Source organism: Hypanus sabinus, chromosome 27 (genome assembly GCF_030144855.1).
Source record: "Hypanus sabinus isolate sHypSab1 chromosome 27, sHypSab1.hap1, whole genome shotgun sequence".
Lineage (NCBI taxonomy): Eukaryota > Metazoa > Chordata > Chondrichthyes > Myliobatiformes > Dasyatidae > Hypanus > Hypanus sabinus.
In genome coordinates, this window is record NC_082732.1 from 17,463,532 (window position 1) to 17,481,388 (window position 17,857).

The 17,857-nt window shown below is 39.0% G+C and overlaps 1 protein-coding gene across 1 annotated transcript in view; it reads left to right on the forward strand.

Annotated features, from left to right (window-relative positions):
• Positions 1–16,213, forward strand: part of wnt4 (wingless-type MMTV integration site family, member 4) — a 32,632-nt gene extending 16,419 nt beyond the window's left edge. Inside the window, exons 3-5 of the mRNA XM_059951810.1 lie at positions 1,846–1,977; positions 5,004–5,146; positions 12,213–16,213. Coding sequence (XP_059807793.1) covers positions 1,846–1,977; positions 5,004–5,146; positions 12,213–12,680 — 743 coding nt within the window. The 3' untranslated portion in view covers positions 12,681–16,213. The remainder of the gene's footprint in view (positions 1–1,845; positions 1,978–5,003; positions 5,147–12,212) is intronic.
• The last annotated feature ends 1,644 nt before the right edge of the window (positions 16,214–17,857 follow it).

Consider the following 17,857-nt stretch of genomic DNA (forward strand, 5'->3'; position numbering starts at 1 on the left):
AGTGACCACAGAGTGAATGTCCTTGATGGTTATCCAGCTACTCCAGTTGGCTTCAGCAGCTCTGGATGTAAGAAAGAAAAACCAGCCAGAATTTCCAACGAGCCTTGGTGGCAAATGCATATGTGGATTTCAGATGAGTGTTGGGTTGGTATCTGTCAGCTGTGGTGCCTATCATGCCCACTGTTCCCAACAGCTCATTTCCGGGCTTACAGATGAAAAATAATTACTTGTGTGGAATGCCACAAGGCAAAGGGAGCTCTTTGAGCTGCAGCCTAGCACTCATCAGAGAGCAGGAAAGGAAATATAAGGATTAAAATAAATCTATTTGCAATGTTCAAAGCAGAAACACAGACTTAAATTTGGTAATAAGAAACCTTAGTTCTAGTTTAATAAGATTACAGTTGTGTGTAATAGCATGGAACTGCTTCATTCTCAGCTATCATCTCATGCCTTAATCAGCTTCACATTCTTACCCACCAGCCATTAAAGTAACATGATCTAAAACATTAGTGATCTTTCAAGATTCAAGATTGTTTAATGTCATTTCCAGTACACAAGTGTAAAGGAGAACGAAATAATTGTTACTTGGGATCCAATGTAGCATATAGTAACACTAAGATAAATAGCACAATAATAATAAAAATATAAAACAGGAAATTATAAAGTAGTGCTGATGACATGGGTTAGTGGGTGGAGGTGTTGATCAGCCTTACTGCTAGGGGAAAGCAACTGCTTTTGTATCTGGTGTGGATGCTACATAGCCTCCTCCCTAACGGGAGTGAAAGGAATTGTCCATGGGCAGGATGGGTGGGATCCTTAATGATAATACTGGCTTTTTTCCCAGCATCTTTCTGTATATCTGTTGGCCCATCAATTAATAATTAATCAATGAGTAGTTGGCTTTATTAAGGGGGTTAGTTTTGCTACAGTTTATGGTCTTAAACCAGCTTTTGGAGCGAGAAAAGGAGGTGATGGAGATGTTAAGAAAGAAGAAAGTGCTGTGTTTCCAAAATAGTCTGCAAGCAAATAGAAGACAATTATGCTTTAATGCCAGGAGCAAGCCAAAGATTGTGTGGAAACAGTAGTAGGTCTACTAGCAGGTGCCCAGACAGGTCAATTGGTTTAACACTATGTCCTGGCAGCAGGCTTGTGTAATGACTGTTGCAGATATTGGAGTTTTTAGAGCTATCATAACAGACTCCAAAACTTCTAGTTCCAAGTTGTGTCGATCATGCACTTAATCACAATACAAATAAAAAAGGCCATTGTAAAGGAGAAAAAAGTTTGAATGTTATTTAACAAAACTGTAACAAATGTAGCTTTCACACAGTGCTTGTAAATGTCAGAAACAAAAACAAAGTACAGGTTTGTGAAGAGTGAAGTAGAGGATTCAAATTGATGACCCTTCATCAGAATTGTGTAAGTAAGAAGATAAGTAAGTAAGCAAGTGAGTTTTAAGTGGCAGAGAGAGAGAGGAAGAATAATCCATTTGTTATTATGGTAAGGACAATGGGAACCGTATCGGTGTTTTGGCTGGGAAGAGAGGGGGTGAGGGCCAAAACAAAGTACACAGAGGGAATGTAGCAAATTTATCAAAGTGAGGCCAAGATTAACGAGGACATCTCTAGTTTGGGAAGGCTCATCGTCAGACAGAAATGGAGAATTTTATTTTAAATGCTAAGATACAGTTGAAATCTAACTGGTGTAAATACCTACAATACCTTTGGGTTGATAATAAAACAGAACTGGTTATGTAACTTGGATCCATCGTTCTCTGCAGATACTGTTAATTCCATATATGTCTGTAATGTGATTAAGTAACCAGTGTCATTTCTTCGAATGCAGGAACAAGAGAAGCAGCCTTTGTATATGCAATCTCATCTGCTGGAGTGGCATTTGCAGTTACCCGTGCCTGTAGTAGTGGAGAGCTGGAAAAGTGTGGATGTGATCGCACAGTCCACGGAGTGAGCCCTGATGGTAAATACAAAAGTGTTGCTTCATCTGGGACTGCCTGTTGTAACGAGAGCCATTGGCCTTGCACCTGTAAGGATCGATGTTCTTAACTAGTCAAGAGGGAAAGGACCTCAATAAGTTTTATCAATTTCAATCCAGATCCTGGTGTATATTGTAAATTATTTATAATCTGAAAAAATTGAACAAGTCTAGCAGCATGTATATATTTCTATTTCAAATGTAGTATTTCTAGCATTAGTGTATTTTGATTTGTAACCATATCTAGTATTAAGGGATAGTCTAATACAGAGCCCACAGAATAGCTGGTATGAAGTAAATCATATACATTAGGTCCTAACTCGGATTGGAGTAAGGCTAGTTGTTGGGGCAAAGAGTATGGGAGAGAGTAACAAACCAATTGTCAATCTGGCAGAGTGTTTCATGCTGATTCTCATTGCCTGGGAGGGAAAATGTTCCACTTAACCAGTGCTAATATTCATCCCGAATGAACAAGCACCCAAGAAAACTCCCTTTTGTATTTCATCTTCATTTATGCATTTGTACTTCAGAGAGAAGCCACAGGTAGGGTAGGGCACTGGTCTTCAACCACCGGGCCGTGGGCTGGTACCAGGCTGCAAAGCATGTGCTACCGGGCCGTGAGGAAACGATATGATTTGTTGATATGAAATGATATGAGTCAACAGCACCTTTCCTCATTCTCTGTCACACCCACTGTTGAACTTCAACGCACGCGAGGTCATCTGTCACCTAAACACAGTGATACCCTAGCGCCAGGGATCACTGGTTGGCCTCGGGTGACTGGCCGTCTTGTGCGGCCGGTGAGAAGTGCCATTGGTCCTGACCTGGAGCGCGGACAGATGGGAAGCGCCTCTAAACCTGTTTAGCACACCGAAGGTTCGTGGGGAACCCGGTGCTAAAATATTTGCAGACAACCTAATTTGAGCTCAGGGTTTTGTAATTAGCAGAGCAGCTACCTCGCTGCAATCTATTGAAAGTCATCCCTCGAGCCAACCTTTTGATGGCCAATAGATCCTACCTACCTATGGGGGGGGGGTGGGGAGCATGTGCCCTGTCGCACTCCTCGCTCAGTCGGTTGCTCTCTCCGGATTGCAACCACCACAACTCCAGTAAGGGGACCTCCGGCCCTTACCTTGTCCTCTCACTGGTGTGTTGCAATGATTTTATATGTTCATATGAGGAAAATATGTACTGTGTGTTTAATATCCAAATGTTACTTAAAATGTTATGATCCTATTGACTTATTAGTGAGTTATAATTGACTTATCACTATGTTCTTGCGAGGAAAATATGCACTGTGTGTTTAATATTAAATTCATTAGATAAATCCTTTTAAAAACAAAATTGAGTGTATTAGCCATTTATAAGTGACATAGTTGACTTATCACCTATATTCCGGTTGATATTAACACCCACACCACCCCTCCCCCAGCACCTCAGCTGGTCCGCAAGAATATTGTCAATATTAAACCGGTCCGTGGTGCAAAAAAGGTTGGTGACCCCTTGGGTAGGGAATATATCACTGACCAGTAATAAACACAGAAGGCCACTCTCCACCTTTCCAGCACCTACATCACAGAGATGAAACTGCACTGAGGAGTCTTAATATTTATGATGTATTTGAGACACTACAGCTAGAGAGGATGGCTCAGTCATATCCTCTTCCTTTTAAGTCCTGCATGCCCCATGACTTGCTTGGACAACTCACCAGCTGTGGGTTATAAGACCAGCTTCCTCCTAGCTTGAAAGAACTGTTTCAGACTAAAGTCAGTTTTCTATGTCTGTTTAAGGGAATGAGCAAGCCATTTAATGCAAGTACAAACATCTTGTGGTATTTGTGAAAATGTGTGTTTGATTGGCATCTCCTTTGTATTTAACATTTATCCAAAAATGTGCAGTCCTGGTCATTTTTTTTTATTTTCCAGAGGGTGGTATTAATCTTTCTGGTTTAATTCAGGACAGCTGTCTAAAAACTGCGAAGAAAGATAGTCAGGCTAGACAGCTACCATAGATGGTGAGGGGAAAAAAAGCAAATGTTTATTAGTTAAAACCCAATTCAAAGCCAGGATGAAAGCCATCACATGGATTGTGTAATTAAAACTCACAGCAGAAGTAAACTGTGTTCTATGTACTCTATAAATTTACTCAAATGATTAGGCAAATGAAAACATCCTTTCTTGGCAATGAAGAGCTAATAAGAAAAAGTTAAAGAAACCAAATGTAACATATTATTGTTTTCTGCTTTGCTTAAGTAACAGGTTAAAGTCTCCATAGCTTTCATTGCCCTGGCTTAAAAAGGACAATGCTGTATTTTTCCCCTAAACTTCAGGAGTGATGTGAGGGTTAGTGAGGAAGACTAGAATTTGATGCATTCAAACAAATACCAAAGCTCTACTACTTCTAAAGACCTGAGGTAGAATACCACTACTTGCAAGGAATAATCTTTTATACAGAATCATTAGCATATGGAAATGTTTGCCATAATGTGGTATGACTCCAGTCCTTAAAAAGGAATAATTAGTTTCTGGAAGGAGGCAGCATATCTGAGGATACATGGCTAACAAAGTGGACTGTCAGTTCGTAAAGCTTGATTCTTGAGGACTCAGTGATGAATTTTTAGCAATTTTTCTCAGGTGGCTAGTTTATATTCTTTGGGCATCTCAAGGGCAACATGACCAGGAATTCAGAGCATGGCATGTGAGATTACAAAATCAATTAGATATGCTGAACCTGATAAGCCTAAAGATGTTATTTTATGTTCATGTGAATTCCACAAAGTATCAATGCCCTCATGAACAGAAAAGTTGAAAAACATTAATAATCAAACAAATATGGAATGATAATTAATCCACTATCTTATCAGTTATGAGAAAGGATAATATTATGACTGGTAAATTTTGAATTTGTTTCTGTTATATAAATTAACCTTAGAAATATCCAAATTACTCTTCAATGAATTATACAAACCTTTATTCTAATCCATAATATTTTCTTATTACTGTTGTGCTTAGGTTTCCAGTGGTCAGGCTGTTCAGATAACATCGCCTATGGTGTTGCCTTTTCCCAGTCATTTGTGGATGTAAGAGAAAGAAGCAAAGGTGCTTCTTCAAGCAGACCACTAATGAATCTGCACAACAACGAGGCCGGAAGGAAGGTATGTGATTTATAATCCAAAAACTCCAAATCTAACATAAATACTAAAACTTTACAGCTATTAAAAAGGCATGGTTATATTGAATTAATGGTTCTTTTTGTACAATGTCATTTTGGAGGAAAAAAGGGAACTTAAGGAAACACAAACAAGAGATCTGCAGATGCTCAAAATCTAGAACAACATAAACAAAATGCTCGAGGAACTGCATATGGATGTTGAGTTTAGCGAGACCTTTGACGAGGTTCTGCTTGGGAGGCTAGTCAAGAAGATTCAGCCACTTGGTATTTAAGATGACATTGTAAATTGGATTAGACATTGCCTTCGCAGGACAAGTCAGAGTGTTGTAGTAGATAGTTGCATCTTCTGACCAGGGACCTATGACTAGGAGTGTGTTGCAGGGATCGATTGTTAATGTGTCATCTCTAGCAACAATCTGGATGATAATGTGATTAGATCAGCAAATTTGCAGATGACAACATGACTGTGGGTGTAGTGGACAGCGAAGAATACTATCAAAGTGTGCAGTGGGATCTGGACCACCTGAAAAAGTGACTGAAAAATGGCAAATGGAATTTAATATAGACAAATGTGAGGAGTTGCACTTTGGGAGAACCAACCAGTGTAGACCCTACAAGGTGAACTGTAGCGCATGGGGAGTGTGGTAGAACAGAAGGATCTGGGTTTACAGATACCTACAGGAAATATATAAATAAGATTGAAGAGTGCAGAGGAAATTTACAAGGATGTTGCCAGGACTGAAGGATCTGAATTATTGGTAAAGATTGAATAGGGACAAATAAAATTTCTCGAGCTTCCAGCCAGATACAGATATCGATTATAACCGACGTTTCAGCTGGAAGTCTGACAAAAGTTTATTCATTATATATGCCGGGAAAGCACAAGATCCTTTTTCATTGAACAAGGATTTTATTCCCTCGAGTTTAGAAGACTGAGGGGAGATTTGATAGAGGTATAAAAAATTATGAGGGTACAGATAAACAAAAGCAGGCTTTTTCCACTAAGACTGGGTGAGACTCCAAACAGAGGTTACAGTGAAAGGTAAGCAGTGAAAAATTTAAGGGGGAATTCTTCACTCCCAGTTTAGCCTCCACTACATTGGTGAGACCTGACATAAACTGGGGGACCGCTTTGACGAGCATCTCCATTCCATGCGCAAAAAGCAGAACATCCTGGTGGCCAGCCATTTTCATTCTGATCCCCATTCCTGTTCCGACATGCCATTCAATGGCTCCTCTTCTGCCACGATGAGGCCCTCTCAGGGTAGAGGAATAACATCCCATGTTCATACTAGATAGCCTCCAACCCGATGCATGAAGATCGATTTCTCCTTCCAGTAATTATTCTTCCTCTCTCTTCACTTTTTTTTCCTATTCCCCACTCAGGTCTCCTCTTCTCCTCACTTGCCTATCACCTCCCCCGGTGTCCCTCCTCCTTCCCTTTCTTGCATGGTCCACTCTCCTCTCCTATAAGATTCCTTTCTTCTCCAGCCCTTTCCACCTATCACCTCCCAGCTTCTTTCTTCAATCCCTTTTCCCCATCCACCTGGCTTCCCCTGCTAGCTTGTCCTTCTTCCACTCTCCCACCCTTTTATTCTGGTGTCTTCTCCATTCCTTTCAGTCCTGATGAAGTGTCTCAATCCGAAACATAAATTGTTTATTCATTTAAATAGATGCTGTCTGGCTGGCTGAATTCCTCCAGCATTATGTGCATGTTGCTTCGGGAATAGCTACTGACTGGTTTCGTGCTGCAAATTTCTAATAATAGGAAATGGCAACCCCTTTCTTGCAATCCTTTTGACATTCTGTACCCATTTTCCCAAAAAAATTACTTGGTAGTGCATAAATATAATCTTAAATTATAAACTTGAAATATTAGCTTGTGGAGAAGCAAGAGCAAAACATTAGAATTTGAATTGAATTGACTATTTCTTACATCCTTCACATACATGAGGAGTACAAATCTTTATGTTAGGTCTCTGTCTAAATGTGCAATATATAGTAATTTGTAATAAATAGTATGTACAACAGGACAGTCAATATAGCTTAGAAATACAATTGTCTCAGCATGAATTAATCAGTCTGATGGCCTGGTGGAAGAAGCTGTCCCAGAGCCTTTTGGTCCTGGCTTTTATGCTGCAGTACTGTTTCCCGGATGGTAGCAGCTGGAACAGTTTGTAGTTGAGGTGTCTCGAGTCCCCGATGATCCTTTGGGCCCTTTTACGCACCTGTCTTTGTAAATGTCCTGAGTAGCAGGAAGCTCACATTTACAGATGCACTGGGCTGTCCACACCACTCTCTGCAGAGTCCTGCAATTGAGGGAAGTATAGTTCCCATATCAGGCAGTGATGCAACCAGTCAGGATGCTCTCAATTGTGCCCCTGTAGAAAGTCCTTGGGATTTGGGGACTCATGCCGAACTTCTTCAACCGTCTGAGGTGAAAGAGGCACTTAAGTACTTTTTCCAAACACACAGCCAGTACGTACAGACCACGTGAGGTCCTCAGTGATGCCGAGGTACTTAAAGCTGTTCACCCTCATAACCCCAGATCCATTGATGTCAATACAGGTTAGCCTGTCTCCGTTCCTCCTGTAGGCCACAACCAGCTTCTTTGTTTTTGTGACATTGAGGGAGAGGTTGTTTTCTTGACACCACTGTTTCAGGGTGATGACTTCTAAGAGGAACACCAAGTGACATTAAAAATTCATTCTCCTTGGTTTGGTTCTGGTAAATCATTTCTTCTATATTCCTCCACACTTTCATCCAGCCTTGGTCTTGTTGTTTCAAAATATCTCTTATTTACATCTTTCTTCTTTTCTTCTCTTAAAACAGTTGACTCTGACAGAATAAGATCCACAGGTACTAGGCATAAAGGTTAATGACACCGGTAATCCAATCTATTTGAAGGATGTTCCATATTAATTGCTGAATGGACATTACACCTATCCATGAACATCCTGGGCTCAGGACCAGGATTAAGGCCATGTCTTGGAGGATGGTAGGCAGGGTGTGGTTGTGGGAGAAGAAATTATGAACTTTGTTCTAAATGAGACCAAAACTTGGATCAACAATCAGATGAATGACAGGAAAGTGGGAATTAAATGGCTAGCAGTTATGATTAGAGCCCAGAGTTAGGCTGATTAACTAATGCCCTAAGGTGGTTGTTATAGGTGAAGAATGGAGCCTCTTGTGGGGGACCTTAGGGGATATCTGGATTAGGGTTTGAAGCTGATTGGATGGTTGTGACGTAGGCTAATTGAAGGGAGGTTGGAGATTGGAAAGTGAGCCTAGGATATTCAGATGGTCAGAAGAGACATCATTGGGTGGGCTTGGTACCAGAGGGGCAGATTGCATAACACAAGGCATTTAATGAGGTTCCAAGTAGTCTCCATACACCAAAAATTCAGTTGTCAATAGAGCATTCAATAATATTTGCCCTCTGTACGACTTGGATAATATTCCTCTCTGTAATGCCTCAAAAGAAAGGAAAAGCAAAGACCCCAGCCAAATTAGCAGAATAACATGTGGTGACATCCGTCGATCTCAAGAGACCATGGATCTGCGCCTGGAGTTTCCAGGGCGCAGGCCTGGGCAGGGTTGTATGGGAGACCAGCAGTTGCCCAAGCTGCAGGCCTCCCCCTCTCCACGCCACTGATGTTGCCTGAGGGAAGGGCACTAGGACCCATGCAGCTTGGCACCGGTGACGTCGCAGAGCAATGTGTTGTTCAGTGCCTTGCTCAAGGACACAAACACGCTACCTCAGCTGAGGCTCAAAACCAGTGACCTTCAGGTTACTAGTCTAATGCCTTGCCCACTAGGCCATGCGCCAACACTGAATAACATGAGATGATCATAAAACAATGAAATTACATTGTTTCACTCCATAACAAGTATACTTTCAATCACATAGTGCTAAATGAAGATTATTACACAATGTGATTTCTAGTAATCTACTTTCTATAACCAATCCATTTAGTCATAATATGTCTGTCTTGAACTATAAATGATAGAAGAATATGAAGCAAACAGTGAATCACAAAGGAACTCAATATCCATGTGCTTATACGTGGCATTGCAGTGTTAAAATCAGAAGGACATCTCGTCTAACTATTTTTTACCATCTAATCCAAAAGCATAGAGATCATTGGTGAAGTAGTACTGTCAGCTGGTTTAGTACAGAAAAATACACAAGATTGAGACATTTCCTGCCAAATAAGCATGCTGAGTTATTGGACATTTTTAATAAAAATACTTTCATTCAAAGCATGAATACTGATAATCCCCCTACATTTCTTTCTCTTATTTTCTTCTTCCCAAGAATAATGTTGGAATTACAGCAAAGTGATTATTCATCTGAAATTAAAACCCAAAGTGATACTCATATCACTTCAGAGAAGTGGTGCATCTGAATTCTGGATATAAAGTAATTTTGGAATCTTGAGATTTAATCTATGTACAAAGTCATAACATCTAGAGTTATGTAGTCTACTTCACTTACTTCAATGTCAGACAGCTGAAATTATCTGACTATTTCATTACCAAATACTCAATTTGCTCTATTGTTTACATTGTCTTTATTGAAAGCATTGAATAATTCTATATTTGTGTGTAAACAGCAACTGAGCTATTAAGTGTAGACATATCTGCCAAAACTTAAATCTGTGTAATCATTTGATAACCAGTTCCTTTTTCTCCGGAAACACCATATGCAACATGTTGATTTGCTAATGCCCAATTAAATTATCATGTTTTTCATGCTTACTTGTTGCTTACATAATGTTTGTTACGAACAAAATATTTTTTTGCTTTGTCTAAATATGATTTATGCCTTAATACATTAGGACCTTTGTTTAAAAAAAATGCAAATTTTCAAATTCAAATGAGTTTTTCCTTGCTTTTATTTTCAAGTATTGTGTGTATGTTTTAGGAAAAGGTCAGAGTCATTGATTCATACAACATGGAAACAGTTTTTTTTTGACTCATTGAGTCCACAGTGCTCACTAAACACCCAACCACATAAATCTGACTTAATTCTCCCCAAATTTCCTTCAAACCCCTTTCCCTATCACCCCTCTACCCCACCAGCCCCCTTCAAGACAATACCACTAACTAACACACATGGGATATTTTACAGAGGCAAATTAATATTTGGGGGTTATTGTTGTATCAATAATCTTCAACATCCATGAGAAGGTACTCTGTTTAGTCAAGCATGAATTATGATGGACCTATAAAAATGAAATTTAGCAGTCAGTTCAACTGTATTCATTTCCCAATTTACTTAGACCTATAAAATGTGGGCCTGGTCTTTCAACTGAATGAAATGTAGAAACTAATCCTTTTTATTGAATGAATGACACATGAAGACCTGCACTATAGAACTCTGTAATTCATGAGCACTAAAACTTTCTATAGTGCAGGCCATCATGCATCATCCATTCAACAGAAGGGAACCTTAATATACTTTGTTCAATTGAAAGACCAGACCCACATTTTATATAATGTTTGTTACGAACAAAATATTTTTGGAGCAAACTGGGGAAGGAGTACAGTTGAATAATTTAATTTTTTATAGGGTTCATCATTATCTATGCTCAACTAAACCATAGGCCCATGATGTCATGCTTTGTAGAACTGGTATTACATAGTTAATTCATTTTCTAGCAAATATTTGAATTAATGTTCCAAGTGGTGGAAAACAGGGAACCTGACTACAAACTGTCAGTTGCTGGAGGAAGGAGTGGATTCACAGTGGAGATGTAAGTGGGAGTAGAGAAGGCTTGGGCTTCAGTCAGATTTAGGTACATAAAAGGGTTAACACCTAGACAGGCTAAAACATTGATGGGAGGGTTGAGGATGAGGATGAGGATATTCAGTCCAGATGTGGTGACAATGGGAAATAATGCAATAATGCTGAGGTAGTAATTGGGCCAGAGCCAGGTGGACATCCCTAAAATGACTCCAATGAAGGCAAAATATTATGTTAAAAGGTACTAACTCAAGTGATGTTCCAGTTGGCATATTCTATGACTCAGACCTGACCAGACACGTTCCCTTTGGCTATTACCAAATCAGGCCTCATAATTGTTATTAAAGTTATGTTCTGCTTGAGTGCCCTTTGACATGCACACCTGAATTTCCTGGAAATGGTGTTCTGACACTGTAATGGCATTCCAAATGCTAGACAAGACTGTGCATTTCTGGATGCCTTCATGCATAAGTATGTCAGATACAAGGAGGACAAAAAAAAGGCAATTTTGCATTTTTTCCTCTGTTAAACAAAGCACTGGTAACCATCACATTTGGCTACTAATGTTTACTCAGAATTCCTCTTATTATCGACCATGATTCAAGCAGCTTTCTCTTCATTAGACTTCTTCCCTTAGCCTCTGTTTTAATTCCTATTCACATTAACTGCTTTACTATCTCACACCCACTCCACCTAAGTCTCTTTCGGTCATTCCCTTTCCTTCCAAACTTTGCACATTAATGCTATTACTCTTTTTCATCCCTACCATTTGTACCATTACACTGAGACTACTCATTTTGCAGAATCCTCTTGCAACTCGATTCAAGAATTTCTATCTTCTTACTCGGCTGGTCTCATCAAAACTACATCCATTTTCTAAGTCCTCCCCCCCCCCACCCCGCCCCCGATTATTCCAGTTCAGTTATGTTCAGGACACAGTAACCATTTGTAAAAACTTAATACAAAATAGTTACTTCCCATTTTATGACGTTTTAATAAAAATCTAAGATTGAAAACATATTGCAAGCTGGTATTGTGTAAATGTTCCCCGACAGCAGGATGTGCCAGAAATTAAGCAGCATCAAAAGATCCCCCATCAAAGCCACGCCACCCCTTGAAGGATGCAGCTGTTTCCAGACTCAGTCATGGTTGTGCTGTTAAAACAAACATTCAACCCTGATCTTTATAAATACAACTGTGACACATTAACAATATTGTGTGCTCCACCACATCAAGCACTGAAACAATTTAGCGTCAGTTACTTTTCTACAATATGTAACTATGCACTCTTCCTTTTCAGGCCATTTTGAATAACATGAGGGTGGAATGTAAATGCCATGGAGTTTCTGGATCATGTGAAGTGAAGACTTGCTGGAAAGCCATGCCTCCATTTAGGAAAGTAGGCAATGTGCTGAAGGAGAAATTTGATGGAGCAACTGAAGTTGAACAGAGGAAAATTGGATCCACAAGAGTCTTAGTGCCCAAAAATTCTCAGTTTAAGCCACACACAGATGAGGACCTTGTGTACCTTGATTCAAGTCCGGATTTCTGTGATCATGACATTAAGAATGGGGTCCTTGGAACCTCTGGGCGTCAGTGCAATAAGACGTCCAAGGCAATTGATGGCTGCGAACTCATGTGTTGTGGTCGTAGCTTCAATACAGAGGAGGTGGAGATCGTGGAAAGATGCAGTTGTAAATTCCACTGGTGTTGTTTCGTCAAGTGCAAGCAGTGCCACAAAGTGGTGGAGATGCACACGTGTCGGTGATGAGGCCTGTCCCAGGTCAGCCAGGCAAATTCAGGTCAATGCCCGTCAACACGGGGACTAAAACACTACAGCGATTCCAAGAAGACAAATAGAGAGAAAACATTATTTAAAAAGTCCCAAAGGATCCTTGTTTTATTATTTTTATTTATTGCTGACTAACAAAGATCTGGAGGTACTTCTCCATCAACTGTTATTACTCCGGTTGAACATACCTCTCTGTTACTGATGCTGCTTAAGTGGAACAAGGGGGGCAGAAGATGGTCTGGTTTGACATTGGTATATTACACAGACCTTTTCTGGCATTGATACCTCTTCAGCTGTACAGTGCTCTCCTTAAGGGCATATCTGGTCTAGAATTCAAATCAATACCTCTCCGAATCTCCATTACAACCTTCTATTCTCTGATCACCATTACAAGTCACCCTTACCTAAAGCTGCCAGCAGTCCCTACTGATGATCATCCAGCCTAACCTAGCTTGAGCTGAAACCCTTCCGTTTTTTAAAACTTCCTCCTGATTGTCAACCAATAAACAAAGACATCTCTCACAGAGCTCTAGTGGTCTCCGGATAACTCAGAATATTAATACCTCCAAATCGTATACATTCCAACTCTGCGTCAATGCAAGCTTTTATATGGTCCCTAAAGTTTGCAGTGACTGGCATATCATGACTTCCCCCACAATATGAGTGCGCGTGTGTGTGATTTTTTTTCTTGTAACAGAGAAGACAACACTATCCCGTCATTAAATAATTTAGATGGTACCAATTGTAACATAATGTATAGGGTTTGTTGAAACAGTAAAAGACCAAATACAGAGAAAATACCCTTTATGGGCTGAATATGCACGCTGGACAGACTAACAGAATGTATTAAAACAGTGTTCTGAATATTTCAGTTACAAAGAGACTACATCAAGATGAAATGAATCCTAGAAGATTCTGTCTGAAATACTGCTTCAAGTATAATGTAATGCACAGTACAGTTTAGCCTGTACAATGATCCTAGTGTTCATGTAATTTTGATCATGTTATCTGGACAGAAATTTGTGCTACAGATGTAAAAGATCTAGAATCCTAACTTGATTTTTTGCAGTTGTTCTTGTGCTGGAGTTATATTCTTCTTTCATTTGTATATACATGCACATCACTACAGACCAGGCATAGACTAACATCCAAAGGGACTCAATGATGCCAGGAATTAGTTTAAATTTAGTCCAGATTAACTGCTGATTGTAATTTGCCCGATGAGTTTGGGTGTTGCCAACGGAGTTGCTGGTGAGCATAGCACTTCGAACAAACTGTCCTCACTTAGCACATAACGTGAATACAACAGATGACTAATTAGAGACACAAAAAAACCCTAGTGCTTGATGCTGATGCACAATAATGAAAATGGAAAGGTTTTCCATTCCCCATCTATAATATACCTGTTGTGGAAGACTGCACAATTTGTGGCACAGGCTGAAAAGAATCAAAGTGCTGAGTTTGATGCTGCTAATGTTGAACTGTACTTCTTCATCCCCTCTCTCCCCCCCCCCCCACCGCCCAAGATTCCAGTAGAATATTTTTATCACCCACACACTGCTCTATAATGTTAATCATATATTTGCTCACCTCATAATTCAAATGTTTTCCCCACAATAAGAGGAGATTGGTCCTTAGGGAGAGATGTAATTTTGTATGTGATCATTAAATGAACAGGCACCTTTCATTTAACAGCATGGAACAAGAACTAATCAATCCATACAAATACAAAACTCTGACTATTATATATAAAATACTTCATTTGCCAATTGTGGTTTAACACCTGTGCAAGTTGGATTCAAATTTGATTGCAGGATCTCTTGTGACTGAGATTAGAACACAGGAACAGCTGCAGCAGGTATTGTACAAACTAATTATCTCCCGCGTCTTCTAAGGAAAGTGAGCTAGTTCTGCTTGGGGTGCCTCCATTAAAGTTTTCACAGTTGTGATGGGCACTAATAACTTTCTCAGTGATCAAAATGTTGATGCTGCAGATTATTCACTAGAGTGCATAATTTTGTTACAGTACAAATATAGGGGAAACAAGTTTAAATTTAGAAACTTGGTGGTAAGAAGGAATGTCAAGTGGAACTGCTTTACTAAAAGACTATCAAAAGCTGTAGAATAAATTACCATGAATGGCAACTGGAATGGGGCGGTATAAATAATTTTGAAAGCAATTAAATGTGCTTGGGGTTTGCTGAATCCAACTGCCTTTTTTTCTGTTTCTGACAGTGCTTTGCTCCCTTAACCCCAACTGGTATAATTGTTTCTCTTCTGCCTGACCTCTCTTTTTTTAAAAAAAGGGTAATTCCCACATTCTAGGTCCTCTTCATTTTGCTCAAGTGTTCACTTACAGGATTAACTTGTGTTCTGACCCACCGCAAAAGAACACCAGTGCTGTTGTTTTAGCAGACTGATATGAGTCATTGTGGCCTTATGAAACCACATTACAAAGATATTTTACACGGTACCAACTTGTTTCACAAGAAGGCTTTTGCTAACATAGCATGCTATGCCTCCTCCATCAATAAAAGAAGGAAAAAATATTTAAATGATGACAGTTGGTGTCAAATGGACACTAATTTTGCCTTATGGGAAGACAGAAAAAAATCAAAAATCAGACTGAGTTCTTCCTCCTACTTGCTTTCCAGTTGAACACATGGAAGGCCCCAAGTAGGCACAGGTTCAGGCTGCAGTGCAATGCATTACTAAAACACCCACATATGTTGCTGGGCAAGTTCATTAATAAAGTGATAAATTAAGCCAGATACCAAAGACAAGTAGGAGCCATGATATGTTACTGCAAAATAAATCAGCATCTCCAGAAGTGGCAATGAGACTAAGGATAAATACATTTTCACTGGGATCCACAACTGTCATCCAAGCTCAAATTCTTTGACAGCACATTTTGTAGTTTCTGTACAGAATATAAGGAGAAGGGATGTATAGGAATGGAGGGGAAACAGGAAGGTGACAGTTGTCAAATGGTGATTGTTGAAAACCTACAGCAATACCAATTTCAATGGGAAGAGAAGTAGCCATTTTCCTGTCTAAAATCAGAGCCTGGAAGGGAGCAATCTCCATTAGGAGGCTAGAGAAAAAAAAAATAACTGAATGGAAAATGTAGTAGCAATAGTTCTGTTCTGATATGAATAGACCAATGAAACACTGGAAAAAAAGTTGAAAATAGATTTGTATAGGAATGCCAGTGTAATCTAAATAATGTACAAATCCTAATATATTTGTTTAGACAGATTCTATGTGATTTTCAGTCTACAACATTCTTATTACAGAATTAATAAATGTGATATTTGCACTCCCTTATGAAATCAGCCTTATTCAGATGCATCTTATGTTATACATGGTGAATATTACCAGCTCCTGGTATTATGAGGTCCCAGTGCCGAGCAAAAATAAAGCACTAATTGCATTTATGTTGGCAAGCAAATATTTCATTATCAGGTATGTTACTTCCTTGTATCATTCAAATAAAATTAGTATAAGTGTACTTTGAGTCATGTGGTGCAATATTACTACAGATGGAAAGCAAGAGGTAAGACTATTGACAGCATACTTTATGACAAACCTGTCAGTGATCTAATAAAAATGTTTTAATAGAGGGTTTAATACTACTATGTTAGTATGGGTGCTGGAAGCACTCAGCCTCCATATAAATCTCTTGCTTTCCAATAAGTAAGGTGATATTAAGCCCCCTCACCATGAATCTGAGTCACATGACAATAGGTTGCTGTAAAGTACAGAATCATTAAGATTTACATTGTAAACTTAAAATGACAGCACCTCATCTGAAACAAAGATGTTCCAAAACCTAACTCACAGTGTTATATCATGAGAATTATGAAATAAGTTTGAAGTTAAATTTAACTCTATTTGTAGAGGAGAACCAACAGATTTGCTTCAGGTTTGAAGTAGCTGCAAGGTAACATGTATGGCAATGGAAATCAGAACCTCTACTTCATGGTCAGTAATATAACACCTCAGGCAGTCCATGTTAAGCCAGCCAAGTTCCCGAAAGAAATAGTAAGGTCAGTTAGTCATTGAACCTGGAATTACCCTCCATTCCACTGGAGATTGGAAACCCTCCCCCCACCTCTCAAATATCCTGGTAGAACACACTGCAAACCCTTAACAGTTTGCTCCAATCACAGGTTACAGTGTTTTATTGATTAAATCCCCAACAATAATCTTGCACCCACCTGAGGATCCCAATACGTTAACCCTTCTATACGTGCCAAGTTTAAGCAAAGAAGATATTCTTCTGTGAGAAGAGAATATGGATTCTATACAAACAACAACTCTACACATACAAGTTTTTAAAGACAGTGATCAATTTTTATGCCTGTCACTCACTTAATTAACCAAAACATAATCTGTTTATCACTGGACAGGATATTCCACCTGTCTGATCTTAGTAGAATATTTACATAAGGTCATCTTGCATGCTACCAATACACATTGGGCTTCATAAAATAGGTAAGTCCAGGATGAATTTTTGCTCTGTAAGTCCCAATTAACATCATTTTAGAACACGATTAATATGAAGTTTATATTTGCAAAGAATTGTAAGAAACTCTTGGAGAGCTTATTTTAAGCTTTGTAAAAGCAGATGAAAAACAAGCAAGCTGTATCACCATCAGTCTGTCACAACAAATTTCCTTATACTTCTCCCATATTTTCCTAATGATAGTTAAAAAGCATGTAATCGAGCCTCAGAAACAGCAAGAATCACAGTTCAAGATTAGAACAGAAAGCAACATTTGGTCAGGTGAAAATAATATTTTCAGCTCAAACCAAAAGTGTTGAAATTGGAAAGTAATGATAAGCATCCAGAAGGATTAAAAACTAGATGTAAATTGTAGTACAAATACATGGACTGAAATGAAGAAAAAATGTGAATGTATCAGTGAGCACTGGTGAAAGCTCATTGCTATAATTATCTTTTATTCGTACATAAACTGTAGAATTTTTTGGTTCGTACTGATTTCTTCAACTATTTATAATCATGCATATTACATAAATGACATCAATCCCTTGATGCATTTCTGAGTTTAAGATACCGCCATCCATTCCTTTTGGTTTAATACCTTGTAAGAAATTCCAAGTTCACTATTATTTATTATAATGTGTAT